Below are 26,679 nucleotides of genomic sequence, written 5' to 3'. Positions count from 1 at the left end.
ATGGACATAACAATTTCAAACAGTCTCCCCTCGAAAGCATTTATAGTGTATGACTAGGTTGTTCAAACAAAAAGTGAATAGAAGTAGTTGTGTGAAGAAAGAAAACAGAAGGCTTCAGAGAGAAGTCAAGAACAGTCAGCACGAATTGTCAGAAAATTTGCTTTATCTACAAGGATAAGCTCTTTGAAACATACTGACACCTTAAGTGGGCCTAAATTGACTACTTTCTTTTTTCATTTCCACCCAGTGCTGTTACTTGTTGCTGATCCTGTCACACTGCGAGTCATTTACTGCCATGATGACTACCTAAACAACCTTGGTGGGGTATTAACACAATACGCAAAGCTTCAAGATGTGTAAGCGGTAATGTTGTGATTTGCAGATTATGAAACGATCATCCATTTCCACAGCAGATAACACAATGTTTTAGTCCAACTGTTCCACAGCAGTCCTGTGGGACTCCACAAAATGACCTACATGTGTAACAGCAAATATTGACAACAGGATTTCACTTGTGGGTATAACGAAATAACTGCAGTCACAATCAGTGACATGAAAATACCTTTTCACATCACAATGTCATGCAGCATGTGTGGTCAATGATGTTCAACATTTAAAAAAAATGCTCAGTCCTATGGAACACAAAAATATCTGCCAATGCATTTGGTCCCTGTTCAAACAGTGTGAGGAATTTAATCTGTCACAGATGCGACAGCTTTAGTCCGACACACCTTCAGGTGCTTTCAATTTTCCATCTCTGTCTTACATCAAATTGCCTTTTTACCTCATATTTTCAACACCCTGCTTCTCCTAAAACCTCAAGCATTGCACACAAATTAAATAAGAGAGATTAAGGCCTTTTCACTGGATGAATAACTTCTGGACTGGCAGCACCGCTCTAATTAATGTGCCAGCAGAGCCCAGGAGGATTAAAGACTTATTACATAACCTCATATGGCAAGCAGCCCCCGGGTCAAACAAACCACCAACCTGCTTCACTGCTCACTTGAGGAGACTCAAGGTGAAGCTTCCGTCCAATAGTTTTGAAAAAAAAAAAAAAAAAAAACCCTCCAGTGACTTGACAGGTTGTTCAAGAAAATGTCTTTGTTTTGTGACTGACAGCGCTCAGAATGTAAATTAGAAAAAGGAAGCTTTCTCTATTGTTTAACTTGTCACTGAATATATGTGCTCAAGGTCCTTTCCTGATGTATTGATTAGTTTTTACACCCTGGGGCCAATCAAAAGGCCTATATAACACACTTAGATGACTTTCTATAATATGTAGATATGTCCAGTACATCCAGGCTCCTGTTGATCTGCCTTATTTGTGAGCTCTACATGATCTGACCATTAATTACATATGCACTTTATGGGAGGCACATTATTGCTATTGCTTCGCCTGTGAGACAGGAAGTAAATTAAACAAATGGATATGCTATGCATTTTTTTCTAATATAAGATGTACAGTAATTTGGCAATGACGAGAGATAATGAGATTTAGTGAAACAAGTTAAAACTAATCTAATTGACTCGATTTATTAATTTCTCCAAAGTTCATACCAACAATGCATCCTTAGCACAAAATGGACTGGTTAGGTGTCTGGCTAAGAGCTATATAAACTATGTAACACTACAAAACTGGCACTGACAGTATTATGTAGTCAGTACCATTACCAGCCAACTGCAGATAAATTCTGGCTGTAGTTTGTTAGGTTATAAAACTCAATTTTGTCTGCTCAGAGTCACCATTAGTATCCCTCTCATTCTTCAGAACAAGAAGTCTGAAACTGCTAACCTGCACTTATAAAGAAAATGACATAAGACTGACGTTCCTGCTCCGCGAGGCTTGAAGAGAAATGTTCCGGGGGAGATATGGGAAAGGCACAGGGCCAACACTTTGGTAGCTTCCTCTCTCCATTGCTAAGCTCTTCTGTTTTCACAAGTGGATCTGCAGTTGACAGAATGGTTATGTAATGGTGAAGGAAGCGAACCATGGAGCTGTTTGCTGATGCATTCAGAGTTCATCTTATCGCATAAACTGGATCTCCACTAACGACATATTTTGATTTATCGTGATGCAAGAACAGTCACGGCAAGTCAACAGCAGCAGGGTGTGTTTTTGGGAGAGTGAAACAACATAGAAAGCAATTAGATGTAACTGAGTATGCACTTTGAAGTGATGAGTGGACCACAAATAGTAATAGTAATTCAAAATACAAATGCACAAAGGTTCAACAGCAGTTGGCTGAAATCTGCAGCAACTTCTAGTCCTGTTAAAGTCACCTAAAATGAAATAACATCACTTAATGGTTGTATCCAGCTATGTCAGGCTATAGAGTGTGAACGTCTGAATAGCATGTCGGTTCATTTTATTGCATATATATTCATCTGTTTGTTCGTGAAGAAGTGAAAACATTAATTTCATTCCAAAGTTACAAACACTTGAACAGAAGAAACAAATAAAGCTGAATGTTCTGTACAGAGACAAAAAAAATGTAAACGTTTTCTACTAAGTTAAATTAAGGGTAAATGAAGGACACTGGAAACAACCTCTAACAACCTCTAACAACAAATATTCTCTGCTAAAGTGAGATTAGTAATTCAGTTATCACTCTCTATTACAACATGACAACAATTCCTCTATCACCGATTCATAAGTTATATTTAAAAGGTAGCGAAGAGGACAGAAGATAACACTCATTTGACTCAAATGCATTTAGTTACATTTCTGCAACCATAGATGGGTGGATGTGTCTGAGTTATCTGAATATACCGCATCAGGATACATCAAGTTTTTTTTTGGTGTAAGAGACATTCGAATTGACTGAAATTGTGTCCTTATCAACATTGACTACCCAGAATTCTGATTTTGCGGCATTGATGTACCTGATATAAAACAATTTAAAGCAAAGATCTTTTTCACAATTTGGAAAAGTAGCTTCATTTTAATGAATGCTTGTATATATTTTGTGCTGTGATTATAAATTGTATGTGTGCGTGTGTCCATCACTCACCGTGCTCCTCAATGTAGTCGACAATGTGTTTCACCAGTGCAGGAACCTCGTGGCCACTGATTGTGTGTGTGCGTGACACCTCCTCCAATGGAACGCCAAAAACCCGTGTGGTGCTGGCTGAGCTCCCGCCCTCATTGCCTGGCAACAGAGACACGCTCTTCCTCATGGCCTCCTCCTCCTCCTCCTCACCACAAACCCGCCAAGACCTCACGTCTTCGAAAAGAAAGAAAAAAGCAGAAGGAAGGAGGTTAGACAAAAAAAATGAGATGGAAGGATTTACAAAATAAGAGCCTTGGTGAAGGATGCAGTCTGTTGTAAAACATCACTTTTCATCTTCACTCATACTCACACCGCAAATCAAAAAGTGCAGAAAACACAATCATCGAGACAGGTGGAGATCCAGCGAGATAACAAAAGGAAAGATTAAGGGATCTGAGCGAACTCTCTACCTCTGCTGTTCACAAACAAATAAAATGACCACACCACCCTCAAACCTAAAGGAGTGGTTGGTTCACTCACTATTACTGTCTGTGAACCTCCCCTCCTGTCATCTAGCCAACAAAGAAGAGGAGGGGGAGGGGGAGGAGGAGGAGGAAGGAGAGAACAGACAGCAGCAATGATATTGACCTGTATACAAATTTACACCTGGTTTCTTATGGAAAAAGTAAAATAGGTGGAGGAGGAGCACTTAATAAAATCCTGTAGATACAGGTCAGGAGCTTCAGTTGATGTTCACATCAAACATCACAATGGGATCTCTTGTAACTTTGACCGTGGAATGTTTGTGCCAGACGGGCTTGTTCGAATGCCTCTAAAATTGCTGATCTCCTGAGATTTTTACACACAACAGTCTCTAGAGTTTTTACTCCGAATGGTGCAAAAACAAAAAACATCCAGTGAGTAGCAGTCCTGCAGACAGACACGCCTTGATGATGACAGAGGTCAGAGGAAAATGACTAGACTGGTTTGAGTTCACAGAAAGGCTACAGTAACGCTTTTCTGCTCACTACTGTTTACAACTATGGTGAGCAGACAAGCATCTGAGAATAAACAACACATTAAATCTTGGGGCAGATGGGCTACAACAGAAGAAGACCATGTCAGACCTCCTGTCAGTCAAGACTAGAAAAACGTAGCCAGGGCTGATGAATCAGGATTTCTGCACGCCATCGCAGGATGAAAAGGACAGATCCAAAGTTTAGGTAAAGTAAAGTAGACATGAAACAGGTGTCCTGTCTGTGCTAAATGAAAAGGTGGCTTAAGTAGCAGAGAAACTGCACATAACTTTGACTTTGATGATGTCGGGTTGGTGAGTAATCTGAATGCAAACAGTGGCAGATGGTGTCCAGTCTACTCATCCGGGGAAAAGGGAACATCACCAAATGTTTATCAAAATTCCTAGTTAATTTCAACTCACGGTATATTTTAGAAGATACTGGTCTTTAAAGATATCCAAATATTACCATTAATGACAACAAAAGGCATACATTACAAGCACACTGTCCTGTAGCTAATTTAAATGTTTTTTCTATTTTTAATATCAGACAAAACATTTCTTTTTCAAAAGTTACATGCATCAGAATGACACAAAGGGACAGACAGACAGATGGATGGACAGACAGGCAGGCAGGAAGGCAGAATAATATGGGGATGTTGGGCTGGATTTTTGTGCTAAGAACAAAGCTGAACTTGTTTGAAGGGGTCAGCTGTTTACTCCTCCTCTTACTCTCTGGATAACCAGTTTAAAACCAGTTTGTTGTTGCATTTATGGTCAGCTTGTTATATAACTTGTCATGACCAAAACATGTCAGCTAGTAAGACATTTTATGAAGCCTTTTTCCTATGAGGTTTCAGTAAGTTAGATGTCTAACTCGGTGTGTGCAGGTTTTGTTTTTCTTACATGGCATTCAGATGTGCTTATGTTCAGTTGTTCAACTTGTGGAGTGTTTTGTATGAACGAATGGACTACTTTAGTTTTTGTAGGCCTTGGATATATTCCACATTTATGGATATATATATATATATATATATATATATATATATACACATATATATATACACACACACAGATATATAATACTATATGTATTGCTAAGCTATTTATGATTTTTTTAACAGTATAAACATCATTGCTTGAAATAGTTATTAAACATTAATGCTAGATGATGATTCTCCCTGTAATTTTAAGTTTTAAGAAGTGACATTTTCAGCCAGTGACTGTTGATTTTGAGGGCTGAAATAACAATGGTTCCTGGCAGATTTGCTCAGTTGTAGCTAATTGATGTTAATTCTGTGAGTTGGCCACAGGACAAAATGAAATTCTTGGCTGTGGGCAAGATAATGTGCTCTCTGTATAACTTAGTCTGTGCTGTTTAAGCACTCAAGATGATCAGATGCCACACCAAAGACTCTGTATTGTTTTAAAGTATGAAAAGACAGAGTGAACTATGATGTCTTACTGTTCATAACGGCCAACAGTGTGGTGAATCCTTCTTTATGTAAACAATCTCATTGATTGGATCTCGTCACTTTTAAAATGTAGTTAGCAGCTAGCTAGGTAACTGTCAAGTGTAAATAACTGATAAGTGACAGATTCTGGCTAGTGGTAAAAAGTCATAACCTCTGCTTTTTCTAATATTCATGCACATTTAGATATAACACACAAATGTTTAATGACTGCCTGTATTAGAGTGTGCATGTAACTCTGCATTGGAAGGAGTTTATTATGAAGTTCTGTTGAGTTGTGGCTGTTTCACAAGCTGGTTCACAAATGAAACTGAACTGTTTTCTTAGTGTAACATCTCTCTGTCTGTGAAGCTAATGAGAGCTAAAGCAGCTAAATTGTAGCACCACAAACACCAGTCAAATCATATATGCATGAGCCCATATGCACGTGTACTAAAAGAATTATGTTTATGTTGGCCCACAATGAGGCAGTAACAGAATCTGTGCATTTTGCACATCACAGAATAAATTAACCCAGTGTGTGTGTGTGTTTGTTTGTGTACTCACCGTGTAGCAGTGAAAGTGTGTCCTATCCTCTCCTCCCCTGGCCAGTGAACCACTGAACCATCTATGGCTGCTTCAGGTTGTGGCAGAAGATGAGCCGGTAGTTCCTCATTGACGGACCGCTAATCCCTCTAGCAGGATTCCCTTCTAGCTACACTGAGGAGAAACAGAGAGGAAAGAAAGAGGAGGGAGGAAGAAAGGGTCAGGGTGGTACCTTCTATTGTAATGTAGCAGAAAAGCGTCTCAATATGCACAATATCTATAGCTTTTACATTAGCTGCTCTCAAAACAAAATGTCAAATGTTTGCTCTGACAAATATTATGCACAAGAAGAGATGCATAACATGTTTGTATCAGCAGCAGCAGCTGTTTTATGTAAACTGGGTATCATGTAACACCAGCAACATTCAAATTAAAAATACACAATTACACACATTGTTTCACATTATATTAAGATCCACATTTATCTAATAGAATTAAAATTCATCATGTTACGACATCAATGCAAAATGACTGCTTGTGCCTCTTTCATATAATGGCTACAGACTGTTTACACATGGACACAATTATCTTAAATGGAAGTAACTGCAAAACAAGGAATTAATACAAAGAATCATGCAAACTAAACCACATGCAAAAAAAACTTTTCATGAATTTGACAGAGGTTCCCAGTGATGCATAAAAAGAGGGCAAAGAATTACACTACAAAGAAAATAAAGCAAATATATAGAATCATGAAGTCTAGACATAGCCGTTTCCAACCTTTTTTATTCTACCACAATGTAGTCATGGTAACAGTGATTTTATAGTGAAACATGCATTCGGCCCAACAGTGACTGACCAGCCTTCACACTAAAATTTGTATCAGAATCAACCCAATTAAAACTTCCTTCAAGAGGTTGAGAGAAGCTAAAGCCAATTTCATTCATAAACCGTGGGTCTCTTTTCTTCTCATTTTTGGTGCTAAAGATTTCGGAGTGCACTCCCCCTTCCGCCTTTTTTTCCTTTTCCTCTCTTTTGTATTCTTCTTGCTTCCTTTTATTTCTTTCCTCACATTTCTCTCTAAATTCACCATCTTTACTTGGAGGCTTGAGATGTCAGGCTGTCCAGGAATCAGCTCGAGGACTGAACACAATAATTAAACTGACACAGGCTAGAAAGCTGTGCTAGTGTGTGAGTGTGTGAGTGTATGTGTGTGTGTGTGTGTGTCCTACATGTCTGTGCATGTCCATCCGAAGTAAACTGTCACTTTGAATCTGAGAATGTTAGGTGTGTTGGTGTTACGGTCGCCATACATGTGAATGTGATGAGGCTGTCAACAGTGAATACGAGGTTCTTGCTCAAAGCACACCAGCGCTCTGAGACAAAAAAAGCTTACCTATCCAGTATGTGCACTCATGTTTGTTTGTGAATGTGTGTGTGTGTTAAGGGTGTATGTGAGATGAAATGGGGTGAATTTGTGTTAGTCTGTGTGTCCAAGTGTGTGTGAAGAGAGAAACTGTCCTTTGAGGCTGTCCCTGTCGACTTAGCTGGTCTATATGGGAATGTAGTAAAATATTAACAACACAGCTCTATTTTAGAGTGTGTTATGGAGCCAGGAAGACACTGAAAAATAAAAGAGATGGACAACACAACACAAACTGAGGGGGGCAGAGAGAGAAGGAAAAATGTATTTGCTGGAGATATAAAATGTGTTTGGTTTAATTCCTTAATGTCAAGTTATTTATAACTTCAGTTATTTAAAAGTGTAGAAAGCTTAAACTAAAGAGTGTCCACATGAGAATGAATGAATCAATAAATTCAACAAATGAATAGTCAAAGAATCACACACACAGTCTGATGAAGCAGTGAGACTATTTTGCTCATTTGTTTTTTTTTTTAAATCTAAAAATAAAGTTTGATTAGGGATTGGAAAAGATGATGGATCAGTTTGTACTGGTCTATCTAACTCTGAGCACATTTATTTAAGACAATTTGTCTGAAGATTTGTCTAAATGACTGTTTTAATTAGCCCATTCCATCAAGATGCTTTTAAGCCTTGCTGCCCATTTCTGAGACAGATTATGCAGCACTGAGCTGGAAAGGAACCATGGTCTTTAATATGCACACATGCACCTGGTTGGGTCTGGACAGGTTTTGTGTTCGTTCTCTTCCCAGAACAACTCTCTCAGTCTTGCTTTTCCGCTATACACCCTGTCCCGTCACTCCCTCTTCTTTCCTTTTACCCTCTTGTGTCCCCTTCATTCTTTCATTCATCCTCATGCAGCATGTTACACAAGCCGTCCGACCTACTTAAGCGCTCTGCATCACCTCCTTGTCAAGAGGAGCAGACTTTTGGGTTAAAAAACATGCTGAGCTTAGAAACTATCTGTTCCTTAACTTTCCCTGTGTCGTCCTTTCAAAGGACAGAAGCTTTGCTCTACCCTGTTAGAAACATCTATCCATACATTAAGAGGTTGATCACTAAATCACAACACTACCCAAGGCTCCTTAAACAACGTTCAATCAGTTAATATGGCCAAGTAACAGATCCAATATAATTCTAGCCAATAAAAAGCACTTTTTAGAGAGATTTGGCAACTACTAATTGGAAATAAAACCTTGTGCCATGGTATGAAAACTGTAAAACTCATAAACTGCAGTCTATGCAATGCTTCAAACATTTCATATACAAGAAGGAAAAAGCTATTTAGCCATTCATTTTGTCCAACATTTTCATTTGGTATGAAAATGAACAAAAACAAAATCCACACTCATAACAGATGAACTTTTACCCTACCGGTAAAATTAACTTTATATTTAAACTTTGGTTAATATAAAACCTAAATCCTTGCCATGACCCTAAATGATATCGCTAGTTTCGTATTTAGCCCAGTGGCAGATGTGAGTCAGTGGTTAAAAACGGTTATATTATCCGGGAAATCATAAAGGGGCCGTCAAACATTTACAGCCACTGTTTTTTATATTACACTACATTGCTATAATGGTTGTGTGATGTTACATGTAGTTCCATTCAGATGTACAGTATCTATCCAAGGTTGCTTAAAAATTCACACATCTTTTATAGTTGATACCTCCACACTACACAGAACAAAAACCTTTAATTTGAACCTTTCTAAAACCCAAGCAGAGTCAAGGTGCTCAACTGCCCTGGTCCATTCACCTCATCATTTTTCAGTCAAATCAAAAGCAATCAGTTAATCAGTTCACTAGCATTACCTGAGCGTGCATTGCTCAGCCATGGCTTGTCACGGTCTTTAATTTACTACTGTGTCTTTGTGGGGCTAAGAGCACATGTGAACTCACATGAACCTGAGAGGAATTTTAAACTGCACCTCCGACTGATACAGGTGATTTTCTTTTACTCTCTCCACCTCCTAAATTATTTTTTTCATATGCTATACTGCCCTTTTAAGGAAAAATACAGTAACTAATTTAAGTAAATACCTTTCTGGAAAAGTCATTTTTCTGTTAAACAATGGCCATTATATCCAAATCATCAACAGAAGTTTTACTTGCTCTAGATATAAAACCTAATTTTCACCTGCAGATTCCATTCATTCTTAGCATTATAATATAGTATTTTCACTTGTAACGTAAAAATAAAGAAAAGAAAGAGAAATGATTCAACTCCAGGATTTGTATTTGTTGCTGGCTGAAGAATCAAACTTTATTTTCATGTTTTTTCTGTTGACTTAGTATTAGTAAATCTGGGATTCAGGAGCATTGTGTTTGCTCACAAAGATTGCCTAGTCCTCTAAAAGGCATTCTTCAGCCTTTATTCTTTCCAAAACCAACTGAACTGGTGCTACTAGGGTGTAAGCCTCTTTAAAAGCTAGAGAAAATCCTGCTATTGGAGCTGAAATTCTTGTATTGGATAAGGGCCTTTACTACTGAAACCAAAAATGTACAACAAACCAGATAGTTTTGTTCTCAGCTGACTGAATCGATAACAAAAACTATAGCATTTTGTTGAATACTGTATAGTGGTTATTGTTCTCAACAACTTCAGTTCCTAAGTAGCACAGTACCATAGTGCATACATCTTTTAAGCAAGGGTGGCCCTGCTACTGCCAGGCTCAACACATCTAAGCTTTATCAGACAGACGAGTACACTGACACCCGCAGATTAGTGAACTGAATGTTCCCAAACCAGGGCCTTGTCTGTCATGAAAACTGACCCTAAAAGGCCTCTGTAGCAAGGATTTGGTCAGTAATGGAACAGTCTAGAATAGCTGCGTCTGTGTTTCTTTCTGTCGGTCTGTGTGTCTTAATCCCACATATCATGCCTGACAACCTCCTGCTCAACAATGAAGGACATTGTTAGGAGGAAAAGAAAGAAAGTTAAAACAGTGCTGTTAAGAGAGAGAAAGTGAATGAGAACGAGGACCAGAAGGGAAAGGGGACAGCAGAGAATATGAGAACAAGACAGAGCACAAAAGTATACAGGGGGTAGAGTGTGTGTGTGTGTGTGGGGGGCATCAGTGTTTCTGCTGTGTACATTTTGCAGTGGCAGATTGTTATTGCCGCCGCTGTAATGTCATAAGGTCGCAATTACACTACTCTGTAGAGGTTTTTTAATTTGAAACGACAGATACAGTGGTGACACCCAGCTACGGCGAGAGGGAGAGAGAGAGAAAGGAGAGAAAAAGAAAGAGTAGAGAGAGAAAGATAGATTTAACTAGCTAACATTATGTTAGATAGATTTTTATTTTTTATCACCTATTGATATTCACTCTGACTGCTGGGGTACTACACACTCGCATCACCCAGGTACAATAAAACCCTCGATAGTCAGACTGGCCATTGGGCAGTCTGACTAAAAAGCTTTAAGAGATGAAAGAGAACACACTGTATGTTATGGAAACAGACCTGTTTGGAAATCTGTACCTATCTTGATTCACAGGAAGTTTTAAATAATGCCTCTACCACACAGGTAGCAGCAGTAAATTTAAATGAGCCTACTGTATCAGATTTCAGTTTCTAAAAGCAGCACCTGCACACATCCAGAGATGAAGGGTGCAGGGTGCAGCAGTTAAAGGAAACAGTCTTTAACAGGTTTAATGACCTTATGAAGCATGCTTTAGAAAGGCCTGGAAATTGTGGAAAACACTGGTTCCACAATGAGTGAAATTAAATGAATACTGAACAGACAGCCATATTCTAAACAGAACAGAAACAGAACAGAATAAACAGAAGATACCAAGCAAGATGTATTTAGGGAAGACATGATGACAAACTCTCCACTGAAAACAGAAAACAAACCCTGATGTCCTGAATAAAACAAGTTCAACTGAAGATCTCTTTCCTTATATATTAAACATTCATCATTGAAATGGCCACTGCCAATGTAAGCAAAAACCCAGTGCATCAACAAATGGAAGAACATGTTCATATTTCATGAAGACAATTTTATATGCAACACGTATGAGAACAAAAACTCTGTTATGATTGATCTGTGATCTGCCAAAAGCCTCAGTTCCATCAAAAGAAAGTGCATGACCAGAAAGAGGATAAAATATTCACGAGATGTTATAAATAAATCAGCAAATTTCCTCCAACTTGCATCATGTTGTGAAATGCCAAAAATAAATGAGATCAAAGCAGTTGAACTCTGCATTTTCTATCATCACTGGCCACAGTGTTATGGTCAGCTGAAATCAGTGACACAGAAAAGTGAGACAGAAAGGTCGGACAGCAGGAATCCTCTTCAGAAGTTAAAATTGATCAGATTCCTGCATCAAAGCCTACAAACCCCAGGGGGTAAAAAAAGAGCTGAAAAGAATCAATCCAGTTTGATTATATTCAATGCACAAGTTAAAACATAAAAAGAGAAAATATTTTTTAGTAACAAAAGAAACCCTGATCTCTGAGCTAGTGAGTCTGTTTACTTAAAATCTTAGAAGGTAAAACAAGCAGAAAAATACCTCTGAGCAATAGAAGAACCCAGTGAACTCTGCCTTCTGCCCTAAATCTCCATATAACCATCAGGGAGAGAATGAGTGTCTGCTACTTCTGCTTATATGTACAATGCTGAGTTATCAGGTCCATTCTTTACACATAGATCCCGTGATCCTGCACAATGCACAACTTCCTTGTGCTCTGAAGTATGAGCATGACCTGTCACATTCAAATACGCCTAAAAGAAAAACCCAGTAACATAAGGACAAACAAAGCATGCAGATGTGTTAAGTGTAGATTGTATCTGCACAGGACAAACTGATACAAATCTCTTCCATCAATCACTGGACATGTGACTTGAACCCTTTTCTGCTGTGTGTCACAGATGGAATGAAGGTTTTAAAGACATCAGTCAGATCAATACATCATCTGCTTAAACAACCAATAACCAAATACAAATTTAAACCTACCGACAGAAACAAGTACCTGATTAGAGCTGCAACAAACAATGGTTTGAGAGGATCATATTATATTTGAGGACAAGACAATTACATACAACATCAGGACAGCATCGGTGTAACACCAGCTCCTACAGCGAGTGTTGCATCATAGGTTGTTGTTGCTAGGCTAGTGTCTTCGAGACCATTATGTCTGTCTCTTTTAGAGTTAATCATCCTGAAAAATGTTTTGATGGCCCAGTTTAACCTGCAGGAGTTCTGAAAGCTCACGAAACGTGTTTGGCTGCCACGGAGGAAATCAACTCATGATGAGTCAAGATGAGTTCAAAGCTGCTCCCAACATCTTTACTAGGCAAGAATTATAACTGTCACTGAGGTCAAAGAGCATAAAAGACAAAAATACAGACTTAAAAACGCTACCTACTGGAGAAAATAATATTAACTGCCTCCAAGAGTCTGACAACAGGAAGTGAGCATATGACAAATGTGGGATTTATAAAATTTGGTTAAAAGAAATCCTTGGATTAATACTATCTCAGGGAAACTTTGCCAACAGGTCTAGTGTGAAAGTGCGGTGTATCTTCAAAAAGGATGTTGGAGAGGAGGGACAACATTGGGACTTTTAACTTGAAATTCATCCACAATACATTCTACTCATAATGTGTCACCTCATGGAAATGTGTTAATTTTCAACCAACATAAGCCACCCTGATGTTTAACTGTTTTGCAAGAACCTGTATAACAGGAAGTCTATGAATAAGCTAGTGTTTTATGTTGATCTAAGTGGCTTGCGTGTTCATAGTTGCACAGCTACACTCTACACAGTTGTATCAGTCTGCTGTATACAAAACACTGATAGATGGGGGATGGGGATTCAAAGTATAAACTGTCTGCAAATGAAAGTCTGTGGTCTACAGTGTTCCTTTAAGTACATCCTGTTAAAACCCACAAACACAGACACAGTTAAACACCCCTGACAAACCCTAAGGTTAGGTGTTGTAAAAGTTGACTTAAAACTTGCTTGTGCACATTTTAAGCTGTCTGCCATGAACGATTAGACCGGCTGTCAGACAGTCCTCACCTTTGGTATACTGCCAGAAGTGAGGACTGATAGCTATCCTGATGCTAAGGTCAACAGTAAATAAACAATTTGTAGCCAATAGGCGTAACATTAGGAGGGTAAGTTATAGTTGGTATTTTAAGGTGGTGGCCAGAAAAGCATACACTGTCAACAGCTAGTATACACCTTTATGTTGATGTCTTAGCTTTTCAATTAACCTATTTTTACATCTCTAAAATGTGCAGGTCAGCATTCAAACATCAGCCTCATTCATCCACTGAAGAAAATGCAAATCATGTTCTTTTCTACTACTACTCTGAAGAAAACATAGAGCAAGTGAAACGACCAGTGACTGATCAGGCTATGTATTTTCAATTAGAGCTGCAAGTAATAATAACTATAATTATTGATTAATGTTCCAATAACCTTCACTATTAATCGATTAATCATTTTTTCTCTAAATTGTCAGAAAATATTTTTAAAAATCCCCTTTATTATGTACCAAAGAAGATGAAAATTACAATCTGTGGCTTTTTGTTTAAAAAGTGACTGAGACAATTAATCAATTATCAAAGAAGCTGCTGAGTCACTTTCTCCTGACTGACTCATCAATTCATCAACTAACTGTAGCAGCTAGCAGGTGCAAAACAAAGGTAATGCTAATATTTTGAACTTTGCTAACCCAACCCGAACTGCACAGCATAAGTCATATCTGAGCCAATCTGTCTTTCTCTCTGTGTCCGTCTGTCTAACCCTTACCTGCATGTCTTCCTAATTATCAATATATCTGTCAATTTAAAGAGAGGATAGTTGAGCTCCCAAATATGTTCAATGATGTTTGACCTATATGGTCTTTTTAATGCAAAAACCATGGGAACAAGAATTACAATCAAAATATGGACAAAAAGTGATACCCTTCCTACTAACAGGAGGTCCCATGATAAAAAATAGCACCCATATCAATAGGTTATGTACAGAGAAAACACAACATATCCAGAAGAAAGGACAGTAGCACATGCAGGACATATTTCAAACACATGCATCCTTTTTTTCTGCTTTTTCTCCTGCACCTTTAGACGACTGGGTTGGATGTGCACATTATCCACTATTTTTGTTTACTTAGCATGACAGTCTACTTTCCATGTAATCTGTCCATTTGGTTGTCTATCTGTACCATTTCCAAAATGCACTCAGACACATGTAATCTCATCAATGGTGTCTCATTTGCTTATAGTCAGTGGCCTTTACTATCTAACAAACTCAGATCTGATGGGGGGTAAGCAGATAGAAAGGATATCAGTGAGATGGACAGGAATATGGGATATAAATTATAATAATTCAAACCCTAAAATGTATATTTTAATTTGTAAATTTGAATTTGATATTTTTTTTAAACCTAAAATACATAATTCAAGGGAAAATGATGAGAGCAATACCAAAGACAACCCAACGTTGCGTTTAACAGCCTAAACTTGAAACATGTCCACGTAGTAACCAATGAAACTGCATGAGAAGGAGACTAGTGCAATAACACAATGCAGTCAAACTGAGGGAATGAATATAGTGATTTGAGGGTAAAACTGTGAAATACACTTGCTATCCTTACACAACACTCATTTACAACTACTTCCATTGTCACACCAATGATTTCAGGGAAATATTTCTGTAATATTTAGGCACAATTAGTATTAATACTGTCATTTAGTAAGTGAAAGGGGGATAATTTCAGGTCAGGAGTTAGGATGAGGAATCAAACTATGAATTAGTGCTCAATAAATTATTCATTTAAGGTTACAAAATGAATGCACAAATTATCTTTTGATACCTTCCTTGATACGGCTTTGTGGGTGAGCATTTGCTTTGAAATAATGGTTCTGTTTCGTGCAGGCTGACATCAGCAGGTCAAGTCAAGCTGGGAGGCAAGGATGCAGATGAATGGTAGAATAAAGGAGGAGAGTCAGTGTTATGGAGAATTAAAGAGCAACAGACAAAGAATGGCAGAGGAAGATTAGAGATAGAGCAGCAGGGAGAAAGGAAGTGGCAGGAAAGAAAGAGTAAATCAGGTAAAGAGAGGAATAGGGGGGAGAAAGATGAGGCAGTGAAGCCAGTGTTTGCCCTTGAATCAGTAACAGCAGTTCACTGTCCTAGCCTAGTTTAGCTGCTCCTCCCAGCCAAGCCCTGTCGGAGATAAATTAATAAGCACATGTCTTCAGGGGATGTGGACTTTTTCAGTCCTTGTTATCTCTTACCCTGACCAAACTAGCAGAGTCTTCCTTTTATTTATTTGGAAGATGTAGAGACCATGCAACAAAATTAATCATTATTTTAAAAGATGTGGCTTTACATCACAATGTCTAAGTTGAAAAGCAACAAAAAGGAGTGAGAAAGCGTTTCAAACTATTAGACCATCCTTTCAACAGGATTTACTTTGAAACTCAGACCAGTCCAGATGAGCTGAAAAACAATTAGTCGATCTGGAGAAAATGAGATTTGCTGCTTTTACTTGTTTTCAGTAAATAGAACACGCTTGGGTTTTGCACTGTTGGTCTGACAAAAAATGCAATATGACTCGAAAATACACTAAGAGTGCAGACCTCCACCAAAGCCGATGTCAAAAAAACATAGACCAGACTTCAGAGAAGAAAACTCAAATTCATGGTTAATGATCTAGATCTGCCCTAAAATTTACGGGCTTCTTCCGTGGCTTGCGCCGCTTCCATCCACCAAGTTTCATGCAAATCAGCTCAGCAGTTTTTTCATAATCCTGCTGACAAATAAACAAACAAATGAACCAACAAACATAGGTGATTACTGAACCTAGTTAATGATAAAACAATCAGTAGTTGTTGTTTTTTATTATAACCTACTAGGGGTGGGCAATATGACGATATTAGATCTTGAAGGATTACAACGTGAAGACGATCTTTCAAACTGCAGAGATCGTGGGATCGTCTAGGGCACATTCTATAAATTGCAGTTCTATGCTGATGCACCGACGCACCAGACGTATTGACGTCGTCAACCTGACCGACCAATCATAGCGAATTACAGGCAGTGACGCGCTTTCCTACCCGCCTTCTTGTTTGTGTGTGTAGCGTTAGCACATGGAGAGCGATGGCTGAAAGCCAAACGGAGTTGGTCGCAAAAAAAAAATTCCACCTCCATTATATGGAATTGGTTTGGTTTTTCAGCAACTGATCAAGCGCAAGCAAATGTAATTTGCAAAGTTTGCACAGAAACCGTTCGCACGTCGGGTGGTAACACGACGAACCTGTTTAATCACCTGAAGAGGAAGCACTAAAGCACTAGCAACTGTTGCACTAAAAGAGATAACCACAGTCACTTTAGTTTGTATTTTTGCGTTTCAATAAGCTATTTAGTGTTTTGATAAATAAATCCTGTTTAAATGACTGTCAGTAATGTCTTTGATTGATATTTTACTTTCTGTTACTACTTTTGAAAGAGTGCACACTTTATTAGGATGTTGTTGTTGTTTACCTTAAACTTTACGTTGTTTGCACATGCAGGCAAAACTGCGACTATTTGAAATAAAATCTGTTAGGAAAGGTTCTTTGGTCTAAATTGTCTGTTTTTCTTTTTCCAATTTAAGATCGTGATAAAATCGAAATCGTGATTTTATTTTAAAAAAATCGTGATATGATATTTTTGCCATATCGCCCACCCCTATAACCTACTCTATATTCAGCTAAAAAGAAAAATGCTAGGCTACCTTTGCTCTATCCAGCAACATCACACTTCATATGCATAATGTAGAGTTCCACCCCAGTACAACCAAAGCCTCCTGCAGCTAATGGTTAACTGCTACTACGCACCTCCACTGCCAGGGTTAAGTGCCCCTCTTAATAGCACCTGCTGGAGGAGGAAGGAGTTTCCCTGAATTGGTGATCTTCCAGTCTTAAGCCTGCTTCACTATACTCCAGGTTATCGTAGTCTGCTCCAACCTTTCATGTCACTCTCCACTACATTTAATACAAGGGCTGACATGACATGCAAGTGCTGTTAAAGGAAACAGTACAATAAGATCCATTCTTTCCCAGCCTGAGGGGCCGTGACACTGCAAAAAGCTTGAATGCCTGCAGTGGAAACACAAGTGCAGCTCTGTGTTGGCAACTGTGGGAGTGGAGGCAAAGCAGCATTTTGTTTGGGGAATTTGCATAAAGTTTGCTTGGTTGCCATCTGGGTGAACAGTCATACATGTACTTCTTTCTGTGAAGTTTTTATCCGCCTATTGACTCTTCAAACAATGAAAGAAGGTTTGTCTGAATACTGAAGCTTTTGATCACAACAGCTCCTCACATTAAATCCCCTTTAAAAATTCTGGCTATACACTTTATTTGCATGTGGGCTTCATAATTTGCCAAACTGCCCTATTTTTAATAGCATTTGACCTTTAACTAATCAAACCCATATCCTAGTATAAATACCATTTCATTAGCAATGTTGCAGAATTGCCCCCAGCATTGGTCTAATAAACCCTGAGTTGTTAAAAGGAACAGCAACCACAGTATAAACGGTATCGCAAAATCTCTCGAAAAATGTTTTCATTTAGGTTTTCTTAGTCAAAGAAAAATCTGCTAAGCCTGCCTGTGCAGCACTAATGTTATGAGAAAGACATAAGAGATAACATAAGATATTTACCCTCAGTAATGGACATGCAGCTCAGGTGGAAAGTAGTGACACTCACACATAAGAGTGTCAAACAGATGGCATTCTTGAAATTTAAGCCCATGTTACGTAAAAAGATGTTTCTGCATATTGCTGGTGATTCCACCCTTAATTGAAATTGTCATTTTACAGACATTATGCCTACCACTGTCATCATCTTTCTTCGTGATATGAAGCCAAGCTTTAGACTATTTCTTCCCCTCTGCCATGACTTGTAAGTTTCCATGAATGTAGATGCGTAAGTGTGACATCGTTGTTTTGAAACGCACAACTTTCAAAATGACATGCCGGCACCAATAAAAGGAACTGATAAGCTCGGACACATAGGTTTCCAATGGTGTGAATAATTTGGAACCGCTTCTCAACTGGAATGGGTTCTCAGTTTCCATCCCTCACTGTGACAGTAAATCTCTCTTTATTCCTATTTAGGCCTAAAATGCACACAGAAATGAAATTCACAGCAGCATCAGTGCATCATGGATTAACTGTGATCCCAACCACAGCACAGCCTCGTCTGAGACGACGACATTGAGCTTTATTGATTTAGTATTGATCTGTATCACCTCTCCTTCTCGCTGCGTCTCCTACTGATGGAAATTTCCACACCACTGCATGTTACCATACCAGCCAGAACGCTTCTGCCTATGCTGCATTAAAAAAGATCTGTGGTCTTCATATTCAGTACAGTACATGCCTGACAGCTCTATGAATGCAGTGGTGGTGCAATGAAGAAGTAAGACTACAGTGAATCAATGAGGAACTCCCAAGCCTGTAGTTAAATACCATTGAATAAACAGTCTTTGCTCTATTATACAAGGACTCAATGAGAATTAATTAACACAGAACAAATAGCTTACACAGGATAGTACAGGTCTTGTCATTTCCATCTGTGTGTGTGTGTCTGTGTGTAAACAATACATCAAAACACCAGCTGTGAGAGTACACTGACAAATGAGCAGACAGAAGAGCGCACAAACAGTGACCAAGCAAACTGACAGTGCTGTTTGAAGGACTGTCTCACTGAACATACAGGAAGTGACAGGTTATTAAAGCTTTATGTTGCCTCCCTTTATTTAAAGTATGAAGTATTTTTTCAAATGTAGAAATGTATATGATTATAATTAATAGTAAGCCTTTAGGCCAGGGATGTGTTTTAGGCCTATGGATCTAGGCACGATAGCATTCACTCAAAAAAGAGGTAGACAAATGAGCTGCAACCACTGAGGATTTGCTGCTCAATTGCTCTGTGGCCAAGAGTCAAATGCGTCTTTACCACATGCACCTTAAACTGTAGAAGCTCTAGAAAACATCCGAGTCAGCATCATGTGAGGAACACGCACCAGAGTAGATTTTTTTGTTTAACATTCCCTTGTGAGATTTCCTTTTATCTTTAACCATTCCTCCACTGGGGACAAATGCAGCACAATATGCCAATAAAATCCATGTTTAACGCAGCCACCAAACTGAACCAATTTCTAGTGTTTGTCGATTTGTGCCAGTAAAAATCACAGCGGAAAAAATAAAAATAACCACCAATCTCACAGAAAATGTACAATTTGCCATTTTTTCACCAAAGTGCCGCTTGACAGATAACAATATTCCTAATTCATCTGGAGTGGTCATGACTCATGAATTTTATTTATTTTTTTACATGGTTTCTTTTTAACTGAGAGACTTACGTGACAACATTGAAATTCAATACTTTTATATATAATTGAACACTGACTAAAGACTAGGGCTGAGCATTTATCCGATATTGACACAATATATCCAATATCGTTTGTGAACTTTGAAAGGAATTATATTGTGATAATATGATAATATATCAATATCAGAAAAATGTCCCCCAACCATGTCACCAATCCTATTAAAGACACGACTGCACTGAGTGCTACAGCTGCAACTAACAATTATTTTCATTATCAATTCATCTAGTTTTTTTTGATTATCCGCTCAGTCTATATAAAAAATGTAATCTATAGTTTCTCTTAGCTTACTGTGATGTCTTCAATGTGCTTGTTTTGTCCAGATATTCAATTTTTTGTAATATATGACAAAGAAAAGTAGCAAGTTCTCCCATTCCAGAGGCTGATATCTGAGGATATTTGAATTTTAGCTTGAAATTAATCAATTATTAAAATAGTTGCAGATTCATTCTCTGGCCATCGACCAATTTATTAATCAACTAATTGTTGCAGCTAACTGGCCAGTACTCATCCTGCTCTGCCAGAAAGCTCATTATGGGGATTCCTAAATTCACAATTACGAAAATAACAATAATTTTGATATGAGATGAAAGATGTAAAGTTTACTGCAAATAAAACTGTGATTTAATCAAACCTATGTACGCTGTAATATATACCTCATTTGTCTCAAATGTGTCAATATGAAATGAAAATGCCCTGGTATCATATTAAAATTCAGTTCTACACAAAAGCCAGAGATGACCTATTGAGCATGGCTCCAGAAAGGCACTACTTTATTGTAATTCATCTAGGTAAGCAATGACTCGCTGTCTAACTTGACCTTAATGGCTCCAGAGTAGTGTTGGCTGGTTTTGATCACTGGGTCTGCTGCCAGAAAACAGACTTTATTACTTCACTTTCCAATCCAAAAAGCACTGCTGCCAAGCTCAAGCCAGGAAAGCTGAACCCAGAGGTCAAGGTCAAATTAATCTATTAGCCGGAGTACCTGAAAAACATTGGTCTACCTAACATCAGGTAAGCAGGAATCAGTGTGTTTTGAGACAGTGATATCTGTCTGACCAATAGACTGACTGACCTGAATCTGGCTTCTGAAAACTAGAAAACAGAATTTAAACTTGGCTGTATCCAGATAGATTATTTTTTTGATTGATCACGCAAAATTTTTAGATCTTTAAATGTAGATTTGGCCAAACACTCAAAAACAACTGACAATTTTGATAACACATTGCTTTTAAAAAATCACAAAGTATACATAGAAAACATGTATTTGGTTACAGGTTCTCAAATTCCATAACTTGTCCTTTTTTTATTCCATGTATCACTGTAATCTGATCACACCTAAGTTTCAATATATCTTCAAACAGAAAACAAAGGTCATGCAAAGGTTCTCTGACTAGTGTGGAAATGGTGCCAGAGGTTACAGATACAGGTTGACAGTTTGTCATCCTGTATTTACAGTCATGCAACTTTCATCATTGTGCAATCGCTCTAGTGGCTTGACACTTTGAGCAGATGCTGTACAGTTAGAGCTCTGGGTTTAAACCTACTGAGAACATGTTGTCACCCCCTGATTACTTCATCCCAACCAGCTGCTCAGTACAGGATTTCTCCATCTGCCTTTTTGTATAATCAAGATGTGGTCTTCTACTTCTTTAGTCTTTGTTTGGTACGGTATAGTACAAAAAATGTAAAATGATACAGCAACATATAGGCATAATGAAGATGACACGATTCTATTTGGTATCTATAACCAAATACCTAGCCAATAACTAATGACATGGGGCATTAAGTCAACATCTTTGCCCAGAATCTTGTTTATTTACTAAAACACACCACATATAAGGGATGTAATTAATTCAAATAAGTATATGTAAATATATCACTTTGGAGTGAAGTATTGACATAACTTTCAATCGATCTATATATACATGTATGTTATGTGATATAGTAGAAATTCAATGGAAAAATTGTTTATAGATTTTTTTTTTTTAATTATTAAATACCTGACAAAGCAAGGAATTTCTTTAAATTGATGCCAAATCCTGTAAATCCAATATTGCATAAAAGCACTCCTGCTAACTGATTTGCAGCACCATCTGCAATGTCCTAATATAACCAGAGATTAAAAAACAAATCTATCTCCTATCCCATTTAACTTCTTTAATAGCTGACAAATCTCTAAAAACCCCACAGTGTATATCATCATATTGCCTTACCCTGATCTGGATTAACCACAAAAATATCAGTCAACTAAGCAAAATGTAGGCAAAATGTAGAGCTCTCCTCACATCAAATTGCTGAATAGACAGAAATATGCATATACATTTTTTTTGTGCTTAGTAAGCACATTTTTGGTAGGCAGTATACTTTCAGCAGTAATACGGAAATTAGCGAAAAATTTCCTTTCGCCCCTTCTTTTTTTATAGAGCTGAAACAACTGGTCAATTAATCAATCAACAAAAAAATGATCAATTAATCCGACAATTATCAGCAACTATTTTGATAATTGATTAATGGTTAAAGTCACATTTTAAGCAAAAGTGCCAAACAATCCTTTGTTGCAGCTTCTCAATTGTGAGAATGTGCTGCTTGTCTTGCAAATAAGATGTATGGCAAAGATATGATTTATGAAGAATTTTTTCTACATTTGGGTTACATAATTAACATAGTTAATCTATCAGTGTTCAAACTCATCTTCAACTTCAAACACCACAATATGAAGGGAAACTACCCTTTTTTACACATGAATACATTTTTTTCTGTAGAAGCCTTTGTTATTTCATCCTCCTAGTGGACCATCTCCATTTACACAATCTTTGGGCCAGGTCAGTTCCACACTGTGCAAAACTGCCTTCAGACCTTTTGGCTTAATGTACACTAGGAGACAATGCTCAGGGTTTCTTGGTAGATACAGAGATATCTATTGCACTGCTTTGATTACTCCTTGAAATCACTGCAGGTTATAAGTGCCATCTTTTGATTCATTGTCCTATCTTACTCAGGAAAAACAAAATAGTTAAATGACAAAAAAAAGCAAATGAGGAGGTAATAAAACATATTTATCATACAGGTGTGAAGATAAGCAGACTGGGATTAGTCGCATTAAATCTGGTAAATTTCTGGCAGTGTGGGTCCAGCTTTAGAGAGATTTGGACCACATTTGGTTTAGCTTGGACTCTGTCCACAGAGTCTAAAACAACCACTCACTGACCTGGCAACAACAATCCCACACTGCAGGCAGCTGTGTGGTTATGACACTGCTGTGACTGCTGTGTGCATGCGTATTTTCCTTCCATATAAAAACTATGGGTCGTCTTACGTACACAGTCTTATCTCACACTGCAGGAGGCTGGAGATTTGACACTGTTGGTATGTGCATACGTGAGGTCCTTCACATAAAGGGCCACAGGTTCAGCTTAGGTCCGCTTTATGAGAATGAATGCTAAACTTGCCACTACCTATACCTATACATTATATCAATACTGTCACTGAGTTACCTCAACATTCACAATCAAAATTTTTTTTAGATGAGTAACATTAACACAATATTTTAGCTTGGTAACAGTGTTAGACCTCCTTGGGGACCCAAACGAGGCTGTGAATCTCTAGTTGTCAAGCCAACAAGAGAATAAATAGTAAAACTAATAGTTTCGGCAATTTTTTTTAAGCAAAAATTGCTGAATAATAGGTAAAATGATTGATTATAAAAGAAAATCATTCATCAATAATGAAAATAATTGTTCATTTCAGCTCTACAACTTGCTAAAATTATTGCAGTCTAATATCAAAGCCCTGCAATAAACCCTACCTGTATGTTCAATTTTTGTTGAAATTGTTTTAGGAAGGTGTTGATTCAACTTTATAGTAATTTTGGAAGCTGCAGACTGTGGTGGCATTGTCTACCTCTTTTATATCAATGAGGTTGGGCGAAAAGTTTAGAAATACCTCCCAGTAGTATGCAACACAGTTCAACAACACGACAAACTGCAGCCTCCAGGATAACCATGACTTTCAATCAGTCTGTTGTCTGTTGTATTAGACCAAATTCATTTTAGCAAAGTGCACCAACACTGTCAACTGAGTGTAAAGTTATAACTGTATCAATCCAAAGTGTATTACAGCAGCTGACTCAGCAACTGTTTTACTAACATTTTTCCAACATCAGCACCACTGCAAAGATGACCTTTAAGCCAGTCTGTTTACACACATATCTGCTGTCTTTTACACAATAACCCTGTTGTTTTGCTAACAAGTTAAACTTTACTGAGCTACTCAGATAAGACCATACATCATGTGTAGTCTACAAAGTACCTGCAGATGATTAAATGTCACTCGTTGGTGTTGTTATTATTGCCAAAGTGAAGTCAGAAACCTAAATACATGAATACAAAGCAAAAGACCATTCTTGACAATTAATGGTTTACCTTTGAAACTTAAGTATATTTTCAATTTATAGCAGTATTACCTTTCTGCAAAGAGTTTTCAGGCATTTTCCACCTCTAAATATACAGTGCATAAGTATATTTTTGTATTTCACAAGCACAAAACCACACAAACGCTTCTTCAAGTCAGCATGTTGTACAGAAGTGACAGAGCCTTCTGTAGCACAGAGTAACTAAGGAGAGTTCTGTTTCGACACATTAAATAAATAACTTCCTTTATGTCCTTCTTGAACACACATCTCAGGGTTGCACTGACATAAGCTTAGATACATAATACTGGCTTTGATTTCCTATTTTTTTCCTCAGCCATTCATATAGCTTTTACTACTATTTCTTGTATATATTGTCTGTAAATATTTTTTGATTAGAGCTGCAACTAATGAAACACCTATCACACCTTCCCAGAGCCAAAAGTTATGTCCAAAACAAAAAAAATGTAATATAATAATAACAGCAGGCAGCAAATGTTCATATATGAGAATAATAATATTACCTAATATTTGGCATTTTTTGCTTAAAATTATGGATAAGAAAATTTGCCCATTCATTTTCTTTCAATCAAATAATAAATGTAAAATATAAAAATAATCAATTTATAATGATCAATGCTGTTTTAATTAGCAATAATAGTCAAGAAAATGTCAATTTAACAGGACAAGATTTAGAGCTGAAACTAGTGGATGATGAACTGATTAGTTGATAGGCATAACATTTTTGAAAATCGATTAATCATTGTAATAACTTTTCAGATTTGCTGCTTATGGTCATGATTCACATGTTATTTACAAGATTTGTATAATATATATTTATATCATATATGACATTTTCATTGATTTTTATGATATTGATTAGTGAATAGCTTTTGGTTTTGGGATGTTACAGCCCTACCACTGACACTTATTTGATATTATAGCTGAAAATTTACCTAAATGATTAATCATTGCTTATTAATGTTCTGTTATTCGACTAATCAATTAAACATTTCAGCTCTACAATGCTGAAATAGTAACTCTGAACGCATCTTAACAGAAATTTTGATAGTTATGTCACACTATATATGTGTGAATCAAGGTGTTTAAGTGTATGTGAATGTGCACAGCAATGCCCTACAATGTATATCTGTAATGCATGACGGTTCCTTCACTTATGCCTATAGCACACCATATGGACATACCAATCCGTCCTAATTCAGGGCAACGGCCGGGTTCGATTATGCAATATGGAAAGGATTTCAGAGAATCCAGAAATGAAAGTCAGTCTTCACATACTTGAAACGACGTAACTGAATCTATTATTACACACAAAAATCTAATAATCAGGAGTAGGGCAGCCAAAATAGTTTAATGGCTGTAATCACTGTGCCACAAAACACCAGAACATTCCAGCACAGACACTTCACTGTAACCGAGCAGAGAGCATCCGTGTAAATAACGAAGCTTTCTAACAACAGTCATGTCAGAAAACGAAACTAAAAGCTACAGCTCGAAAGAAAAGCTACTCTAGATACCTGAAACACAGGATGTATATTTCTGAACGCTGTGGATAATTACCGTCAGATCCAGGTGATTCTGAATTGTCCATTGCATCTTACAGTCTAGATGCAGAAGCAATGAGATTCACAACTACTAACTAAAACAACTGTAGAATCAAATGTCTGCTAACTGAAAACAAGAGGCATTGTTCAGTTTTGCTAGAGGCATCCAAAAAAAATAAAAAACAATCCCAAATATTTAATTATTTAGGGCAGTTTTTCTGTCTCCGAGTTAGCTTGCTGTGCCTACGAAGGAGCCACAGATGTGATGGAACTAACCGTTAGCCGTTAGCTCCCAATGAACACAAATAAAGCCACGAAGGGTTTTTTACAGCCACTGTGCACTTCAATATTACCCTCTAAACAAAAAACGAGCACAGCAGATAAACTCACAAACCACCTGTAAGCAAAAATATTAATTAAACAGACAACACAAAGCGTCTGGCACAGTTAGCTTAGCTGGCTAGCATTAGCTACTAAGATGCTGAGTGAACCAGAGGAGCTGTTAGCAGAGGAAGCTAATCAGTCGCTCCGGGGTAGCAGTTACCTTACCAGGTCAAAACAAACAGGAACGCGGAGCAAGATGCATTAATTTCTTGTTTGGGTTTTGTGGTCGACGTCTGGAGAGACGACAACTTCGACGAAATCAAAGCAGGCGGTGTAGAGATATCTTCGGTAACATTGCAAAGACACCCGAAAATAATGTGGTTCCTGTTTTTTTTTTTTTTGGCTCGGACTGGCTCGGATGCCCGTTTGCAGGTCGTTGCTTAGCGAGTCTCAGACATACGTACACACACACCCTCCAGGGACGAACCTGCCAAATACTGACCCCGCCTCTTTCACTCTGAACACAGCGAGAGACAGCTGCCAAA

General features: G+C 37.7%; 1 protein-coding gene across 1 annotated transcript in view; it reads right to left on the bottom strand.

Annotated features, from left to right (window-relative positions):
- Nucleotides 1-26,566, bottom strand: part of fam13b (family with sequence similarity 13 member B) — a 77,127-nt gene extending 50,561 nt beyond the window's left edge. Inside the window, exons 1-3 of the mRNA XM_022759890.1 lie at nt 26,360-26,566; nt 6,027-6,179; nt 3,015-3,227 (exon numbers count right to left, since the gene is read on the bottom strand). Coding sequence (XP_022615611.1) covers nt 3,015-3,180 — 166 coding nt within the window. The 5' untranslated portion in view covers nt 3,181-3,227; nt 6,027-6,179; nt 26,360-26,566. The remainder of the gene's footprint in view (nt 1-3,014; nt 3,228-6,026; nt 6,180-26,359) is intronic.
- Nucleotides 26,567-26,679: the final 113 nt, after the last annotated feature.

Source organism: Seriola dumerili, unplaced genomic scaffold, assembly GCF_002260705.1.
Source record: "Seriola dumerili isolate Sdu_G_001 unplaced genomic scaffold, Sdu_1.0 BDQW01000331.1, whole genome shotgun sequence".
NCBI classification, from domain to species: domain Eukaryota; kingdom Metazoa; phylum Chordata; class Actinopteri; order Carangiformes; family Carangidae; genus Seriola; species Seriola dumerili.
Note: the sequence above shows the minus strand (reverse complement) of the source record. Positions and strands in the feature narration are given on the sequence as shown.